Source organism: Corvus moneduloides, chromosome 9, assembly GCF_009650955.1.
Source record: "Corvus moneduloides isolate bCorMon1 chromosome 9, bCorMon1.pri, whole genome shotgun sequence".
In the NCBI taxonomy this organism is placed as follows: Eukaryota; Metazoa; Chordata; class Aves; order Passeriformes; family Corvidae; genus Corvus; species Corvus moneduloides.
In genome coordinates this window covers 12,533,931-12,549,617 of record NC_045484.1, presented here as the reverse complement: position 1 = coordinate 12,549,617, position 15,687 = coordinate 12,533,931, and the positions used below count along the sequence as shown (strand labels likewise).

The 15,687-nt window shown below is 43.1% G+C and overlaps 2 protein-coding genes across 2 annotated transcripts; both read left to right on the top strand.

Annotated features, from left to right (window-relative positions):
* The first annotated feature begins 621 nt into the window (after positions 1–621).
* Positions 622–6,774, top strand: LOC116447882 (pancreatic alpha-amylase-like). The gene is made up of 10 exons (XM_032117600.1): positions 622–837; positions 2,325–2,471; positions 2,753–2,950; positions 3,482–3,712; positions 4,546–4,679; positions 4,765–4,881; positions 4,994–5,099; positions 5,305–5,426; positions 5,536–5,661; positions 6,266–6,774. Exons 1-10 carry the CDS (start codon positions 670–672, stop codon positions 6,453–6,455), a joined length of 1,539 nt encoding a protein of 512 aa, XP_031973491.1. The 5' UTR covers positions 622–669; the 3' UTR covers positions 6,456–6,774.
* Positions 6,775–9,749: 2,975 nt separating this feature from the next.
* Positions 9,750–14,684, top strand: LOC116447880 (pancreatic alpha-amylase). Its single transcript, XM_032117599.1, has 9 exons — positions 9,750–9,923; positions 10,536–10,682; positions 10,884–11,081; positions 12,949–13,179; positions 13,566–13,699; positions 13,785–13,907; positions 14,018–14,117; positions 14,323–14,444; positions 14,554–14,684. The coding sequence occupies exons 1-9, from the start codon at positions 9,750–9,752 to the stop codon at positions 14,681–14,683; spliced, it is 1,359 nt and encodes a 452-aa protein (XP_031973490.1). The 3' UTR covers position 14,684.
* Positions 14,685–15,687: the final 1,003 nt, after the last annotated feature.

The following is a 15,687-nucleotide window of genomic DNA, read 5'->3' as shown; positions in this document are numbered from 1 at the left end:
TCTTAGAAGGAAAATATCTCCACACAAATTGTACAGGTGTGCATCAGACATTTAGCATTTCTGGGTTTGAGTCACTGTAATCATTTCTGTATCTGAGAGATCTTCCAAGTTTCAGGCTGTTGTTTGAATGAGAGATGTCATGCATATCATGAATGCCAGACTCGTGTATGTTAGACCTCCACAATATCTGACGTTTCATAAGAAATCACAGTAAGAAATATGTTGCCTCTGCAAGATCTTGTCCAAATATGTTCAAGTTGTAGCAACACCAGTTTGAAAAAAAAGATGCCTCTCAAGGATAAATAGGAATGTAAAATATTATACATTAAAATAAAAAGCAAAATGTCCATTTCAGTCTATGTAAGTATTCCTTTGCCTTTTGGGGTAGTTTTTTGCTTTATACTAATAAAAACACAACTGTTGCACTCTGGAGGCAGCCTGCATTAGACAACATCTGAATTTTAACTGCATGAAAACAAAGTTACTGTTCGTATGGGAGTTTTATATAGTTTAGCTAAAATCCAGTTCTCATACAAAATGACAAGTAAATAAATATGATGCCAGAGATGGGTGTTTACCTTTAAATGTGTATTTTCTAATGTGTACTTTACCCTCTTGCAGGAACATTGACAGTTAGTAAGAAGAGCGCAACTGATCACAGAGCACTGGATGGGTATCTATTTTCTGCTGTTAATTGTAGGGCTTTGCTGGGGGCAGTACAACCCCAACACTCTGCCCAAGAGAACATCTATCGTGCATCTCTTTGAATGGCGCTGGCAGGATATTGCTCTGGAGTGTGAACGCTACTTAGCTCCTAATGGATTTGGAGGAGTTCAGGTACGTCTGGTCCTATCAGAAGGTAGTAAAATTGCTGCGTAGATGATAATTTGTTTTTCACAGAAATTGTTCAGTTTGCCAAAGGACAGACGTTGAGAAAGAAAAATAGAAATTGGTAATGGAAGTAGTAAATGCTGACAAGTATGTTTTTCAGCTATCATCAAGTAAGCAGGAATTTATTTCATTGCTCCAAAGTGCATGTTTTGCACTCTGTGCTATTACATTTAGATGAATTAGAATTGCACGTCACTTGCTAAATCTTTTTTTTTACTGCTGTGAAGAGTAACCTATGTTTATCTGCTTGATATTATTTAAATCAAGGGAAACTCTGAAGAGCTAGATAAATGTAAAATGAAACTATGACTGAACAAAGGGCATCCAAAGAACAAAAAATGCTGAAGGTTTTAAATAATTAAGTACAAAAGGCTGCTAATTGTGTTCACCCAAACTGGCAAGTTTCTTTCTGTAAAGCATGGTGTCACAGTAAGCCACTTGTTTGAGGAGACCCTTGTTTGCAGGAACCTGGTGTGAGCAGGTGGAAGTGAACTGAACACAGGTTCTAGTGAAGGTGTCCCTGTGTGAGCCAGGTCTGTCTGAACAGCAGACACATGTTCCTGTGGAACCAGTACTGGCACTTGGGTGGGGTGGCATGGCAGGAGAACAGCCACCTATTAAACTATTTCAGTTTGCCTGTCAGATTGCTTAGGAGTAATTGGTGTGAAGTCTGCCTGTCTCTTGTAGCCCAAGAGATTGCAAGCTGGCCTGAGTGAGAACTTCTGCATAATTTTCAAATAATACATACTTTCTTTGCTACCTTCTTTCCAGGCACACAGATGAGACTGATTTTAAACTGATTTCTCAGACTGTGGTATATGCATCTATATCTTTTTAATCCATTCAGTGGCAGGGTCTCAGGAAGTTTTTTTCAGATGATGGCTTACTGAGTTGATAGGAAGGTGTGGCATCTAAGAGGATGTAGGGATCTTTCTGAGAAGTGGTGGGATCAGGTTGTTATGCCCAGAGGCTTGGAGGTAGCAGCAAAAGCTTGTTGCCTAAAAAGTATCCTGAAAAGTTTGTAAAAGGAAGAGGTGTGATTCACCTTGAAACTTAGAAGAATTAGGTCAAGAATGCATTTATCCAAAACATTACAAAAATGGGAAGTTGGATCAGTTTTAAAGGCAGGATGTTACGTCAGTTGTTATGCAGTCACTTCCTTCCTCTGCTGACCTAGTTGTTCAATTTCAGATGCGTCTTTGAGGCCTGCAGTTGCTCATAAAGATAATTAGGACACTCTGTCCATGGACCTAATTTTTAGTATATTTCTACCTGCTGAAGGCCAAGCCCAAGTCTTTTATTTCCAGCCTACTACAGTGTAAGCCGAGGATACTGAGGATCTAAGTGGGTTGTGTTCTATCTCTAAAAATACTGGGCAAACAAATTAACCATTATCAGTATTCTGTTACCAAGTACCATTGTTTTATTCACAGATTTCACCTCCAAATGAAAATGTTATCGTTACTGACCCCCAGCAACCATGGTGGGAAAGATACCAACCTGTCAGCTACAAGCTGTGCACAAGATCTGGAAATGAAACTGAATTTAGAGACATGGTGACCAGGTGCAACAATGTTGGAGTAAGGACTTTTAAAACCTTCTGGTGTTTACAATACAAGGATATAGACAGACAGTGATTCTACCATTTTTAAAAATGGATGCAGTGTTATCTGCTTGTCTGTTGGGCTGCCTGTTTGATCACCGTTGCTGTATGCTAATAAAAAAAACCTGAATAAAGTGCTGGGTGAAGCAAGCAAACAGAAATAGGGGGATAGGGCAGGAGGTATGGGACAGAGAACATCAATTAATGGTGCTGTGGGAAGTAGCTTTTTCAAATTGTTATGTGGATACTGTTCTCTAGGTGCACATTTATGTGGATGCAGTGATCAACCATATGTGCGGAGCTAATGCTGGGGCTGGTGACCATGCTACTTGTGGAAGCTATTTCAATGCAAAGACTGAAGATTTCCCAGCTGTGCCCTATTCTGGCTGGGACTTTAATGATCATAAATGTAAATCTAGAAGTGGAAACATTGAGAATTATCATGATATATCTCAGGTAAACCTATAACTATAGCTTTCATGTACATCTGTTCCTGTGCTGTGATTTCTTTGCTCCCATTTACTGTGAGACATTTTTTAAAAGGAAAAAAAAAACTTGATAAAAACCCACCCAAATTAATAACAGAGGTTAGTGTTGCTGTCAGGAACACCACTTCTTAAAGGGATAGCTGTACTTCAGACAACGGCTTAATATCAGATTTAGATAAGTGTTCTTAGGTACTTAATAAAGACAATTTACAGCTCAACAAATCTATTTAGTGTGATTAAAAAAAGGTAGAAGTTATTTGCCTTTAACTGTAATTTGGAATTTTTCTTTGGTCTCAGTTTCAGAAAAGAGGGGTAAATGCAATTTGTTAATGCAGCTGCTATGTAAATGACTCTCCAAAGCAAAAATATGTATGGGGAACAAAGGCTGCTGAAGGTTTTATTTAGCATTTGAATGCAGGCAAGAACATTCAAAATGTATGTATAACACTATATTAAGTCTATTAGGTGAAAAATGTTTCATTTCAGAATTTTTGCCCAGGTCCGGGACTGCCGCCTGGTCAGCCTGCTGGACCTGGCCCTGGAGAAGGACTATGTGCGCTCCAGGGTTGCGGAGTACATGAACCATCTCATTGACATCGGCGTCGCAGGATTCCGGATCGATGCTGCCAAGCACATGTGGCCTGGGGATGTCAAGGCGATTTTAGACAAGCTGAAAGATCTAAATACTCAATGGTTTCCTGAAGGAACTAAACCTTTCATTTACCAGGAGGTAATCTTTATTTTTTTAAATTTTACTTCACAAACATATTTCTTTCAGGCCCATTATAGGCTCAGTCACACATGGAAGGCAATGGGCTGAGCCCAAGCAGATCTATAGAAGATTTAATAACCATAATCTACAAATATCTAATCTGCCCATAAATGGTAACTGATGTTCAAAATGTCCCACTTGTTTTGGACCTGGAAATTATATTGAGATGAAATTGACTACATTGGCATTAGTGTAAAAATTCTATTGGTTTAAAAAAGAGATTTCATTTCCTGAATTTTAAGTTCTGGATAATAACTTGTAATAGAATACATAAATGTTGATTGTGGTCTGAAAATTTATTTTCCAGTGGCATAACAACTGTTACTTGATGTTCCAAATTTGTTCTACATTTAAATAACAAATTGGAACTAGCAGGTAATTGTTGATGTCAGTCAGCAGAAGCTAAACTTGCACACATTTTATTAAATTAGTATCTTGCCTGAAAAGTCTAGGAAAATGGAAACATTCTTTAGCTCCATAGTGAAATGGGGCAGCCCAACTGCTGGAAGCAGAGGCGTTGATGACCATACAAAGTGTAAAGTTTGTACAGCCCAAGCCTTAATGGTGGGTGAGTGATCAACTGGGGTAAGGAGATACAGGATGGAGAAGGAAAAGTGGTTCACAGCTGGGCTGAGCTAAAAAGAAAAGATAGCCTACATACAATTTTGCAAGAAAGCCAAATAACGTGATTAGATCAAGTACTGTCCCCTTGATTAACCAATGTGTAAAGCAATGTCTTTTATTTGTTTGATTTTTGTGTAGAAAGAAATGCTCTACCTTTCTTGTACCAGGTAATTGACTTGGGTGGAGAGCCCATCAAAGGCCGCGAGTACTTTGGAAATGGCCGAGTGACAGAATTCAAATACAGTGCCAAACTGGGGACAGTGATCCGCAAGTGGGACGGAGAAAAGATGGCCTACTTAAAGTAAGGATGAAGATGCTGCAACTTATGCAGGATTCACTGGCTACAACCATTGACAGGGTAGCTTCAAGTCTGTGTTTTTGTCTAGGAACTGGGGAGAAGGCTGGGGCTTTGTGCCTTCCGACAAAGCCCTGGTCTTTGTGGATAATCACGACAACCAGAGAGGGCACGGGGCCGGCGGAGCTTCTGTTCTGACCTTCTGGGGATGCCAGGTAAGGGATTGCCTTGTCTGGGTGATACTTCCTGCTTTTGCTGGTTTTGTCTGTCTGTTGTCTGGCAGGTTCCTCCTTCCACGTCTCATTCCTTGTTTGTCCAACAAACAGGCTCTATAAAATGGCAGTTGGTTTCATGCTTGCTCATCCGTATGGGTTCACACGTGTGATGTCAAGTTTTCGCTGGCCAAGATATTTTGAAAATGGAAAGGTGAGCTTGTAATGCTGCAGATCCATCCATGGAGATGAAGGGTCAGACCAGGGCCAGAGAAATAGTCCAGTGCATCTCAGTTTGTTAAGGGATTTCCCTGTCCCACGTTGGATCTAGCTGGTGAAACTTTGATGCTCCCTCTAGCTTTGCTCTCCAGATGGTCTCTCTGCATTTTCAGTCAGAAGTTATATCTTCTTAATGACAGGACATCAATGACTGGGTTGGACCCCCAAGTAACTCGGATGGCTCCATAAAGCCCGTTACAATCAACGCGGACACAACCTGTGGCAACAACTGGGTTTGTGAACATCGCTGGCGTCAGATAAAGTAGGGCACTGGGGAGAAACAAGAAGTGAAAGCAGTTGCTTTTGCTTCCTGCTCCATGTGGCTTTAGAGCTGTTGCAGGTGCAGTGCCAGGCATTCCTTGTGTTTCCAGGAACATGGTTATCTTCCGTAATGTGGTGGATGGTGAGCCTTTCTCCAACTGGTGGGACAATGGCAGCAATCAAGTAGCTTTTGGCCGCGGTAATAAAGGTTTCATCATCTTCAATAATGATGACTGGTAAGTCAGTGGGAAATAAATTACAATTTATTATGATTATAAATAAATTATTATCTATGTATTGAAATAATCTAGTTAGTAGTGAAAACTTTTAAGGTGTTGCTAGATTGAATAGATATTTGTAATGGATGCCTCAGTTGTTGACAATTTAAACTTCGCATTTTCCATTCTACCATAGAGACTCTTCACTCTTGGCAGTTAGGCCTTGTACCGTGGTCTTGCTATTTCCCTGAAATTCTGAAGTTCTTAAGTTGGCTGTGTCACGGAGCCTGGTCAGCCAGCAAAACCTGAACTTTTAGAAGTGAGGGAAATTGTAAACTTGGGAAAATGTTCCAAATGTGACAGTTTTAAAAACTGTATTGCTATATTTTACACAAGAATGAGATGATAAGAGAACGGGAGTATGTCAGGTCTGTAAGAATTAGAAGTAGGTTGCGGTGATGAGCAGTTTGAAGGATGTAGTGATTGGATAGATTCTGCTGTGTCCAGAGGAGAGCTAGAGGATAACTCCAGAACAACTTAATGTTTGAGAGAATCTCCAATATGATTTGCAGAGTGTTTTAGAGTCCTCATGATCCTTACTGCACTTCATTCTTTTCCAAAGGTCCTTGAATGTATCTCTGCAGACTGGTCTGCCTGCTGGCACTTACTGCGATGTCATTTCTGGGCAAAAGGAAGGTGACTTCTGTACAGCAGTTGAAGTTCATGTTGCTGCTGATGGCATGGCTAATTTCCTGATTGGGAATGAAGACGAAGACCCATTCATTGCCATTCATGTTGATGCTAAATTGTAACCAGATGTGTTGTTCTTTCTCCCATGTATCTTTGCTAACAGCAAACAGATGTGCAGAATGTCCTGGCTCTCAGGACTGCATGAACCAAGACAGAGTAAAGTGTGTTAGCTTTAATACTAATGAAGTAGTGAGCAGCTGCTGTACAGAGATGGGAGCTGGTGGTGCCAGTGCAGATCTGGGAGTGGTGCTATACACCTGTGTGCATTTGTAACTTTATTCAGTTAAGGTACTGTCATAGGTTAGATAATGTTTTCATAGCATGAGCAAGAAGAGACTTCTCTTTCTAAATGGACTGAACAAGGTTATTATGGAAGTGGTAAACAGACTGAACATCTTAAGGGTTGTCTTTTTACATTGTCAGTGGGAGAAGGGAGGAAGGTGGGGGGAGGAGGAGAGTTCTGAAGGTGGTATAATTTTTTTTTCCCTCTTTTAGGTTTGTTAATAAACTTCTTTATATTCTTTCAAGTTTGGTGCCTGCTTTGCATTTCTCCTAATTCTTATCTCACAGCAGATAAACAGTAATGAGTATTTTGGACCAAACCACTACACTAAATTGGTGTTTCTGCCCGGTTACAAACCGAACCCGCGACAGGTACTAATAAAAAATGAAAGGAGAAGATTGGCATCATTTAATTTAAAAATGTGTTGCTCTGTGTGTAAGTGGTAATGTAGTTCTCTTTAGGGGGCAAGCAGGACTGGGAATTAACAGGATGTCCAAAAACCAAGAAAAGACTCCTTTGTGCTGAAACATGGCAGAATTCCAGTTGATATCAAGTTATAACTCAGTTAAAAATGCGTGTCTTCTGTCAGTCTGTAGCTTCTTTCTATGTGGTGAATAAAAAATGGCATTCAAATCAAGTTTATCCCATTTTTGTGATGAACCAAACATGGGGCCTGGGTCAGAGAAAGCTGGTCCATGCCAGTCAGTTATTCCAGCCCGTGGCATCGTTCAAGCCTGTGTGTTACCTGGTTCACAGTCAGCTTCTGCCTGTACAAATCAAACCTACACATCTCCCATTGTTACCCCAGTACTGGCTTGATCTCTATTGCTGATGCCTATAATGCACTCACCATTAGGATGGTGGGCACTCCCAGTTGTAGGAAAGGAATATGTGTGTTGAAACCAGCTGAAGCCCATTGCTAGCTTCAGAAAACTTTGGTTAATTTTGTATAATCTTTCGTGCTGAGCAATGTGTACTCTCCTCCCCATGCTGTTCTGGCTAAACCAAGGAGGCATTCACACTCTTTTGACACCCTCTGGTGATGCACTCATGTGCCACAGTTGTTTATCTGAAATAAAGGCCACCTACCAGCCCTTTGTGCTGAATTTAAGTCAGCATTTTTTTGCAACCTGCTTGAACAGTCACAGCCTGCATAGCTTGTCATGGGAGAGCTCCCAGGCCCCTTTGCCAGTGGCTTTGCCATCCATTGCATTGGGCTATTGAGGATAAGTCCATCCTATTCTTGGCTGACACCAGTGTATTTTTCACTGGAAGATACATGCCATTGGAAGCTGAAAGTCATGCAGTGACATTCCATCACCTCAGTGGCACTCCACAAGGAATGGTGATGTAAGAATTAACCGCAGGCACATTTGGTTGCTCTCAGTTATATTGAAGAGTGAGGGGGTCTCTTTTCACTGAATTGGTAATCACAAGGTGCAATCACTCACTGGTTCCTTGCTGTTAATGACTAGGCAAGGTTGTTCGCAGTAATCTTCATTGCAGTAGTGGGAAAAGAGGCCTTTAATAAGGTCTGTGATATGAAAACGAACAGGTGGAAAAATGGGACCTGCTTGTGTGTTTTGTCCTTGAAGACTAAATCTGGGAAAGAGATGGGTGCATGTGATGTACTGGCATGGCTAGTTTCTGAAAGAACACACAGTTCAGGTACGAAGTGTACTGATGTTTCTTTTCTCCTGGAGTAGCTGTGACATTTTTTGGATTTTTTTTTTTTACTTCACAGGTATTCATCAAATGGAAGTGATTTTCTGGTCTTTGTATTCTCTTGGAGTATTGTTTTATTGTTGGTATGAGTCAAGTTTATTCATGGAGGATTGTTGCTGAGACCTTGATCTTACAAGTCAGTTCCAAGTGAAGACCTGGAATCATTTCATTAAGAAAAGTCAAAAGACATTTTTGAAGGAGAAAACTGTAGGAAAAGTTGTTGGGTTCTCCTCCCCCGCCGTGTAGCCCTGGGAGAGGGGCCCTGAGGGCACAGACACGGGGCTTCCCTGCCCCTGCTCAGCCTCGTTCCCATGGGTTGGTTTGTGTCCCCTGCGCGGGCAGAAGGACCCTTGGTCCCGTGACTGGAGCAGTTCCTGGGCAGAGCCCCGGCCATGCGGCTGGAGAAATAAACATCTCTCTGAAACAGCTATCAAGAATCTGTCTGTCCATATATATTTCCTTTCCACGGGACTCCTGGTTTGATATATGCGTGTTGCAGTATCCCCACTGCAACAAAAAGTAAGAAAGGACAACAGCTCTAGCTTTCAAATTTAGTTGTATGTCAGGCAGCTAAAACTCATCTGCACTATCGTTTGCATTTGATTTTGGGTTTTGTTCCTCGAGTCAGATGAAACATTGGTCATTTTAAATGAGATGAAACCTTATGCAAAGTTTCTGCTGGAGAGGCAAATGCAGCTCTGATCACTTTCCATCAGGTAGAGCCACAGCTGCTCTGCACGACTGTGTTAAGAAAACCAGTAATAGTTCCTAGCAGGGACTGGGCAATGACACCGGAGAAACATCAGGTGTGAAAAGGTGTCAGTTGCTAGTCACCATTGGGATTCACCTGGTGAAGACCTACAATGTCTTGTGTGATAAATCTGTTACTGATTAAGCATGGTTGGTCAGGTACCTTGAGAGCAAGATGCCTCTGAATGCTGGCAAACTCATTCATTCTCCTAATGCTGTTAGATTTCCAGTCATCTTTCAATCACCTCCCACTCCTTTTACCTTCCAGAGACACCTTTGAGGGTCTATGTATTATGTTTTGGAATACTTTTGATAAAGTCTCTTTGTTTGCATGATTGGAAAGAGAGCAACTCTGGATTTGGGTGAAATGCTCACAGACCACTTGGTTTATCATGGTGTATAATCATTGAGAAAAGGTATTTTATTTGCAGCTGTTGGGTAATCCATGAGAAAAAACAAACCAAAGGAATGATACTGAGCTAGCTAAATAATAACTGTTAGCACTGATGTGAATTTTGACACCTGCTATAGGAACTTTGTAGTCTTGCAGGCACATAAATAGCCAGTAGAGAGACCACAGCCTTACACTGAAGGCACCATGCAAATCATCCTCCTCCTCCTCCTTGCAGCTGCAGGGCTTTGCTGGGGGCAGTACAACCCCAACACTCTGCCCAAGAGAACATCTATCGTGCATCTCTTTGAATGGCGCTGGCAGGATATTGGTCTGGAGTGTGAACGCTACTTAGCTCCTAATGGATTTGGAGGAGTTCAGGTGAGTTGTTTCCTCACAGTTGTTTGAGTAGTAGGAGAATGGCACTGTAATATATGATTATTAAATAAAATGCCTGAGTTGGAGACAGTCAGCTCCAAGTAAGTTTGCTGCTGAGGAGGGAGTGTTGGAAGCAGTGACTGCTTTTAGAAGCAATCCTAACCCTGCAGGATCAATGAATGATGGTGTATCTCTAGCAGATCAGTTAGAAAGTAGCATGGTTTCCTCTGAAAGGCTTCCTCTGAAAGCTAAGTAGAAAGTAAAGCTCTTTACCTTGTTCTAAAGGATGTATGTGAGCATTGAGGTTTGGCATTCCTAAGGCTGTCATTATTACAGGTAAAAATAATTCCTGTGGCTTCAGTGTTTCTGTGTACCTGTCCTTGAAAGCAGGCCCATGCTGCATCTGGGCAACCCATGGGAACAAACCAAAATGTCTTTCTTGCCAGTGTACAAGACAGACATCTCACAGCCCTGAGCTTCTGCTGAGGGAGAGAGACTGGGTTGGGCACTAACCTGCCTCCTCTGAGGGCAGAGGTCTTGAGTGCAGATTTTGCCCTTAAAATGTTGAAATAAAACCATTTGATTTATTATCAAAGTACATAATTTCATCTGCAGGTTTCACCTCCAAATGAAAATATTGTCATTACTAACCCAAACAGACCCTGGTGGGAAAGATACCAGCCCATTAGCTACAAACTCTGCACTCGATCAGGAAATGAACAGGAATTCAAAGATATGGTGACCAGATGCAACAATGTTGGGGTAAGTGCCTTGAAAATCTGTGTCTGATACAGCAAGAAGTGCTGTATCAGCTGAGGGAAGGTGCTGCTATCCTCAAAGGAGGTGTAAACTGAGAAGAAACTGAAAGGGAAAAAATTCAACTTAATAGTGATGTGGTAAAGCCCTGGCTATCACTTCACGCTCACTAGAAAACATACTGAAATGCACATATTGCTGTTCCAGGTTCGTATCTATGTGGATGCTGTCGTCAACCATATGTGTGGGGCTGCAGGTGGCTCAGGCACACATTCTACCTGTGGAAGCCATTTTAATGCCGGAAACAGAGATTTTCCAGCTGTACCATACTCTGGCTGGGATTTCAATGATGGCAAATGTCACAGTGGAAGTGGAGATATTGAAAATTATGGTGATATATATCAGGTAACTTCCTCTGGCAAAATTTTCAAAATTTTCCTTTTTTTTTTAACATGTTCTATAAACCCTACAGTAAGATCATTCAAATGGTGTAGTGCCTCACAAAACCTGTGCGTAGTCACTTGACAAGTGAATGAGGTAGTGACCGTAGGTACAAGTGGTGCAAAATATTCTAAGTACTGAGGAATCAAGAACCTATGTGCAGATGTTTGCTCCTGAACTGAGCCCAGAGTACTCAGCTCAGCCTGTGAGCCCATTTTTATCGCTTATAAACTCAGCTGATCATGGTAAGGAGCCACCTTGGAAAATTGACAGCAGTGCAAGGTGATGTCCTGGTTGCACAAATTACTGGTTTTTGTAGTTAGAATATGTAGCAGTTCTTTCTCAAGCTCTTCCTTCAGCCACTGTGCAACAACACATCATGATGTTTCTGCACTTGCACTGTTTCATGTGAGGTTGTCCTTCATTGGTTCAGGTGGCTCCTGCTATGGTAATCCCTATAACACACATCTCAAACCCTGGATTACAACAGGTTAAAGGTATTTCCATTGCAGTCTCCACTCCCAGTTCCTTTGGACTAGACCACCATGTTTAACACTACAATGAACTCCTCTCTGTACCCCCGCTCTGGCTTGGACTTACCTGGAGACTGCAGTCCCTCAGGGTTGTACCTTCCCCAAGAGCAGCCATTTCTGTGAGCCACAGGCTCTTCAGGGCACACCTGCTGCTGGATTTATCCACAGCCACAGTGGCTCTGAGGGGCAGCTGTTCCAGCACGGCCCTGTCCATGGGCCTCATTCCCCTCAGAAACAGATCCGCTCCAGCACGGCCTCACCCACGGCCACCATCCCCGCAGAAAGCAAACCTGCCCCACACAGCCTCGCCCCTGGCTGCAGTCCCTGCAGGGTGTTCCTGCTCTGCTGTGGGTTTATCCATGGCCATGGCTTTGAGGCGCTCCAGCAGGGCCTCGTGAACAGCCGCGGGTGCATCAGGGTGTGCGTGCTGCAGCACGGCCCTGTCCTTGGGCCCGGCGCCGTCAGGGGTGCACCTGCTGTGGCACAGCCACAGACACCTTGAGATGCACCTGCTGTGGTGTGGACTTTCCCGTGGCCACAAGCACTTCCAGATGTACCTGTTCCACCGTGGACTCATCACCCACAGGTCAGAGTCCCTCTGGCTCGAGTCCACACTGGAGTTGCAGCAGCGCAGGAAGAGCAGCGCTGCCCCGGCCAGGTGCCAGCCCAGGCCATCGCCAGTGCCGGGATCAGAACGTCCCAGAGGGAGGGGACCAGCAGCACAGGCTGCAGCAAAGCAAAAAGCAGCCACTAATGAGTCCTAGACTCTAATGCACAGGGAGGCGAGTGAGCCCCATGGCAATCACAGGAGCCTGCCAGTTATTAGCCAAACAGCAGTAACAGTTATGAATTCCATCTAGCACATTAATTGTAGCTGTTGTTAATTTGAACCCTTTGAGTCCCATGTTGGGCACCAAAGAGGACTTGTGGTTTAACTCAGCCAGCAGCTAAATACCACTCAGCCTCCTGCTTACAGTGGGATGGGGCAGAGAACGGGAAAAGTAGAAAACTCGTGGGTTGAGATAAAGACAGTTTAATGGGTAAAGAGAAAGCCACACACACGAACAAAGTAAAACAAGGAATTTATTCACCACTTCCTCTTGGAAGGCAAGTGTTCAGCTGTCTCCAGGACAGTAGAGCTTTATCATGTGCAGTGGTGACTTGTGAAGACAAACGCCTTCACTCCGGATATCACTCCCTTCCTTCTTCCCAATCCAATACAACCTCATTAACCACCACCCCACCTCCACCCCTCCTTTGGTGTAATACACAGATATTTTTATCTTTTCTATGCACAGGTCCGGGACTGCCGCTTGGTCAGCCTTCTGGATCTGGCCCTGGAGAAGGACTATGTGCGCTCCAAGGTTGCTGAGTACATGAACCATCTCATTGACATTGGCGTCGCAGGATTCCGGATCGATGCTGCCAAGCACATGTGGCCTGGGGACATAAGAGCATTTCTGGACAAGCTGAAAGATCTAAATACTCAATGGTTTCCTGAAGGAACTAAACCTTTCATTTACCAGGAGGTAATCTCCACGTTTTCTCCTTTATGTTTGTCTTTGTCTTTTGTATCTCTTTTGCCTCCTTCTTCAGAGGAACAACAATACATTTTCATCCAATTTATCCCAGAAGGAGCTCACAATTTACTTAGAGCAGCCCTGCAGACATAGGTAGTTTTAATTTTTAAAAATGCCTCCAAAACAGATCGTCAGTCAAATTTACCTTTCCTTTTTTCAGTAATGTTTTTACATGTATCCCTCATGTCTTGTACTGACTTTGTGTTGATCTGCACAGCACAAATACTTAAATACTTTTTTCTCCATGTAAAGCAAGAACTCGTGTTGAGTACGGTACCTGGCATTTATGGTCTTTGTGAGACAAGAAGGGATGCAGGTTTTCTTTCTTGTACCAGGTAATTGACTTGGGTGGAGAGCCCATCAAAGGCAGCGAGTACTTTGGAAATGGCCGAGTGACAGAATTCAAATACAGTGCCAAACTGGGGACAGTGATCCGCAAGTGGGACGGAGAAAAGATGGCCTACTTAAAGTAAGGATGAAGATGCTGCAACTTATGCAGGATTCACTGGCTACAACCATTGACAGGGTAGCTTCAAGTCTGTGTTTTTGTCTAGGAACTGGGGAGAAGGCTGGGGCTTTGTGCCTTCCGACAAAGCCCTGGTCTTTGTGGATAATCACGACAACCAGAGAGGGCACGGGGCCGGCGGAGCTTCTGTTCTGACCTTCTGGGATGCCAGGTAAGGGATTGCCTTGTCTGGGTGATACTTCCTGCTTTTGCTGGTTTGTCTGTCTGTTGTCTGGCAGGTTCCTCCTTCCACGTCTCATTCCTTGTTTGTCCAACAAACAGGCTCTATAAAATGGCAGTTGGTTTCATGCTTGCTCATCCGTATGGGTTCACACGTGTGATGTCAAGTTTTCGCTGGCCAAGATATTTTGAAAATGGAAAGGTGAGCTTGTAATGCTGCAGATCCATCCATGGAGATGAAGGGTCAGACCAGGGCCAGAGAAATAGTCCAGTGCATCTCAGTTTGTTAAGGGATTTCCCTGTCCCACGTTGGATCTAGCTGGTGAAACTTTGATGCTCCCTCTAGCTTTGCTCTCCAGATGGTCTCTCTGCATTTTCAGTCAGAAGTTATATCTTCTTAATGACAGGACATCAATGACTGGGTTGGACCCCCAAGTAACTCGGATGGCTCCATAAAGCCCGTTACAATCAACGCGGACACAACCTGTGGCAACGACTGGGTTTGTGAACATCGCTGGCGTCAGATAAAGTAGGGCACTGGGGAGAAACAAGAAGTGAAAGCAGTTGCTTTTGCTTCCTGCTCCATGTGGCTTTAGAGCTGTTGCAGGTGCAGTGCCAGGCATTCCTTGTGTTTCCAGGAACATGGTTATCTTCCGTAATGTGGTGGATGGTGAGCCTTTCTCCAACTGGTGGGACAATGGCAGCAATCAAGTAGCTTTTGGCCGCGGTAATAAAGGTTTCATCATCTTCAATAATGATGACTGGTAAGTCAGTGGCAGAAAGAGTGTTCCCAGAGAAAACAATAGCATCCCTCATGTGCAATCCAACATGAGTTATTTGAGTGCATGCTGGATCCAGAGAGCTGAAATGGGAGTGTAGGAGGGGTAGGATCAGAAAGCTCATGCTTTACAATGCCCTTCAAATAGGGGAGTAACATCAGGTTCAAAAATATTACACACAATTTGAAATACCTGTTTTGAAAACAATGCATACATGGTGTTTATTTCTCATAGGAATATGAATGTCTATGTGCAAACTGGACTGCCTGCTGGTACCTACTGTGATGTTATTTCTGGACAAAAGGAGGACAACAAATGTACTGGAAAGCAGGTTTTTGTTTCTCGTGATGGAATGGCTAATTTCCAGATTAATACCGATGCTGAAGATCCATTTATTGCAATTCATGTTGATGCCAAATTATAATTTGGGAGAAATGTCCTCCTCTGTTTGGTCTGTGTATTACTGTTCCCCCATATGTTATTCCCTGGTTTTTGAGCATTCTCTATCTAGAGAATAATAAATGACATTCACATTGAAGAGTAATGTTTTTCCCTTAATGAATTAGATGTAACTTTATCCCTTCATAACTAGTGGCAATGTAGTGATAGGTTTTAAGACAATGCAGCATTCCACTTCCCATGCAACAAAAACACTGGAGAAAATAAAAAAAAAGAAAAAGAATCCAAGCCAGCACCTGGCTAAGATAAAACGCAGTATTTCCAGGGCTGATCCGTGCACACACACTTGTATCCCAGAGTGGCCACCTTGTGGGCTGTCAGCAACGAGCAGTGCCTACATACAGAGTTTATCCCTTTCTTATGACAAACCAAGCCTGAGCTCTGGGTCACTGAAGGAAGCTGGGCTGTGCCAATCAGTTATTCCAGCCTGTGGCATCAGTGAAACCAGCAGGTTACCTGGTTCACAGCCAGCTTGTGCCTGGACAAACCAAAACTGCATCTCTTTCATCGCTTGCCCCGGTGGTTTGAGGCAAG

What these genes read in the sequence shown, in the direction of transcription:
- LOC116447882 (XM_032117600.1), top strand. Translation starts at nt 670, where the DNA reads ATGGGTATCTATTTTCTGCTGTTAATTGTAGGGCTTTGCTGGGGGCAG. An exon ending in CCAGGTGCAACAATGTTGGA is followed by an intron (nt 2,472 to 2,752) that starts GTAAGGACTTTT and finishes ACTGTTCTCTAG; the next exon opens with GTGCACATTTATGTGGATGC. An exon ending in ATCTTCAATAATGATGACTG is followed by an intron (nt 5,662 to 6,265) that starts GTAAGTCAGTGG and finishes TCTTTTCCAAAG; the next exon opens with GTCCTTGAATGTATCTCTGC.
- LOC116447880 (XM_032117599.1), top strand. Translation starts at nt 9,750, where the DNA reads ATGCAAATCATCCTCCTCCTCCTCCTTGCAGCTGCAGGGCTTTGCTGG. An exon ending in ATGGATTTGGAGGAGTTCAG is followed by an intron (nt 9,924 to 10,535) that starts GTGAGTTGTTTC and finishes TTTCATCTGCAG; the next exon opens with GTTTCACCTCCAAATGAAAA. An exon ending in CATCGCTGGCGTCAGATAAA is followed by an intron (nt 14,445 to 14,553) that starts GTAGGGCACTGG and finishes TTGTGTTTCCAG; the next exon opens with GAACATGGTTATCTTCCGTA.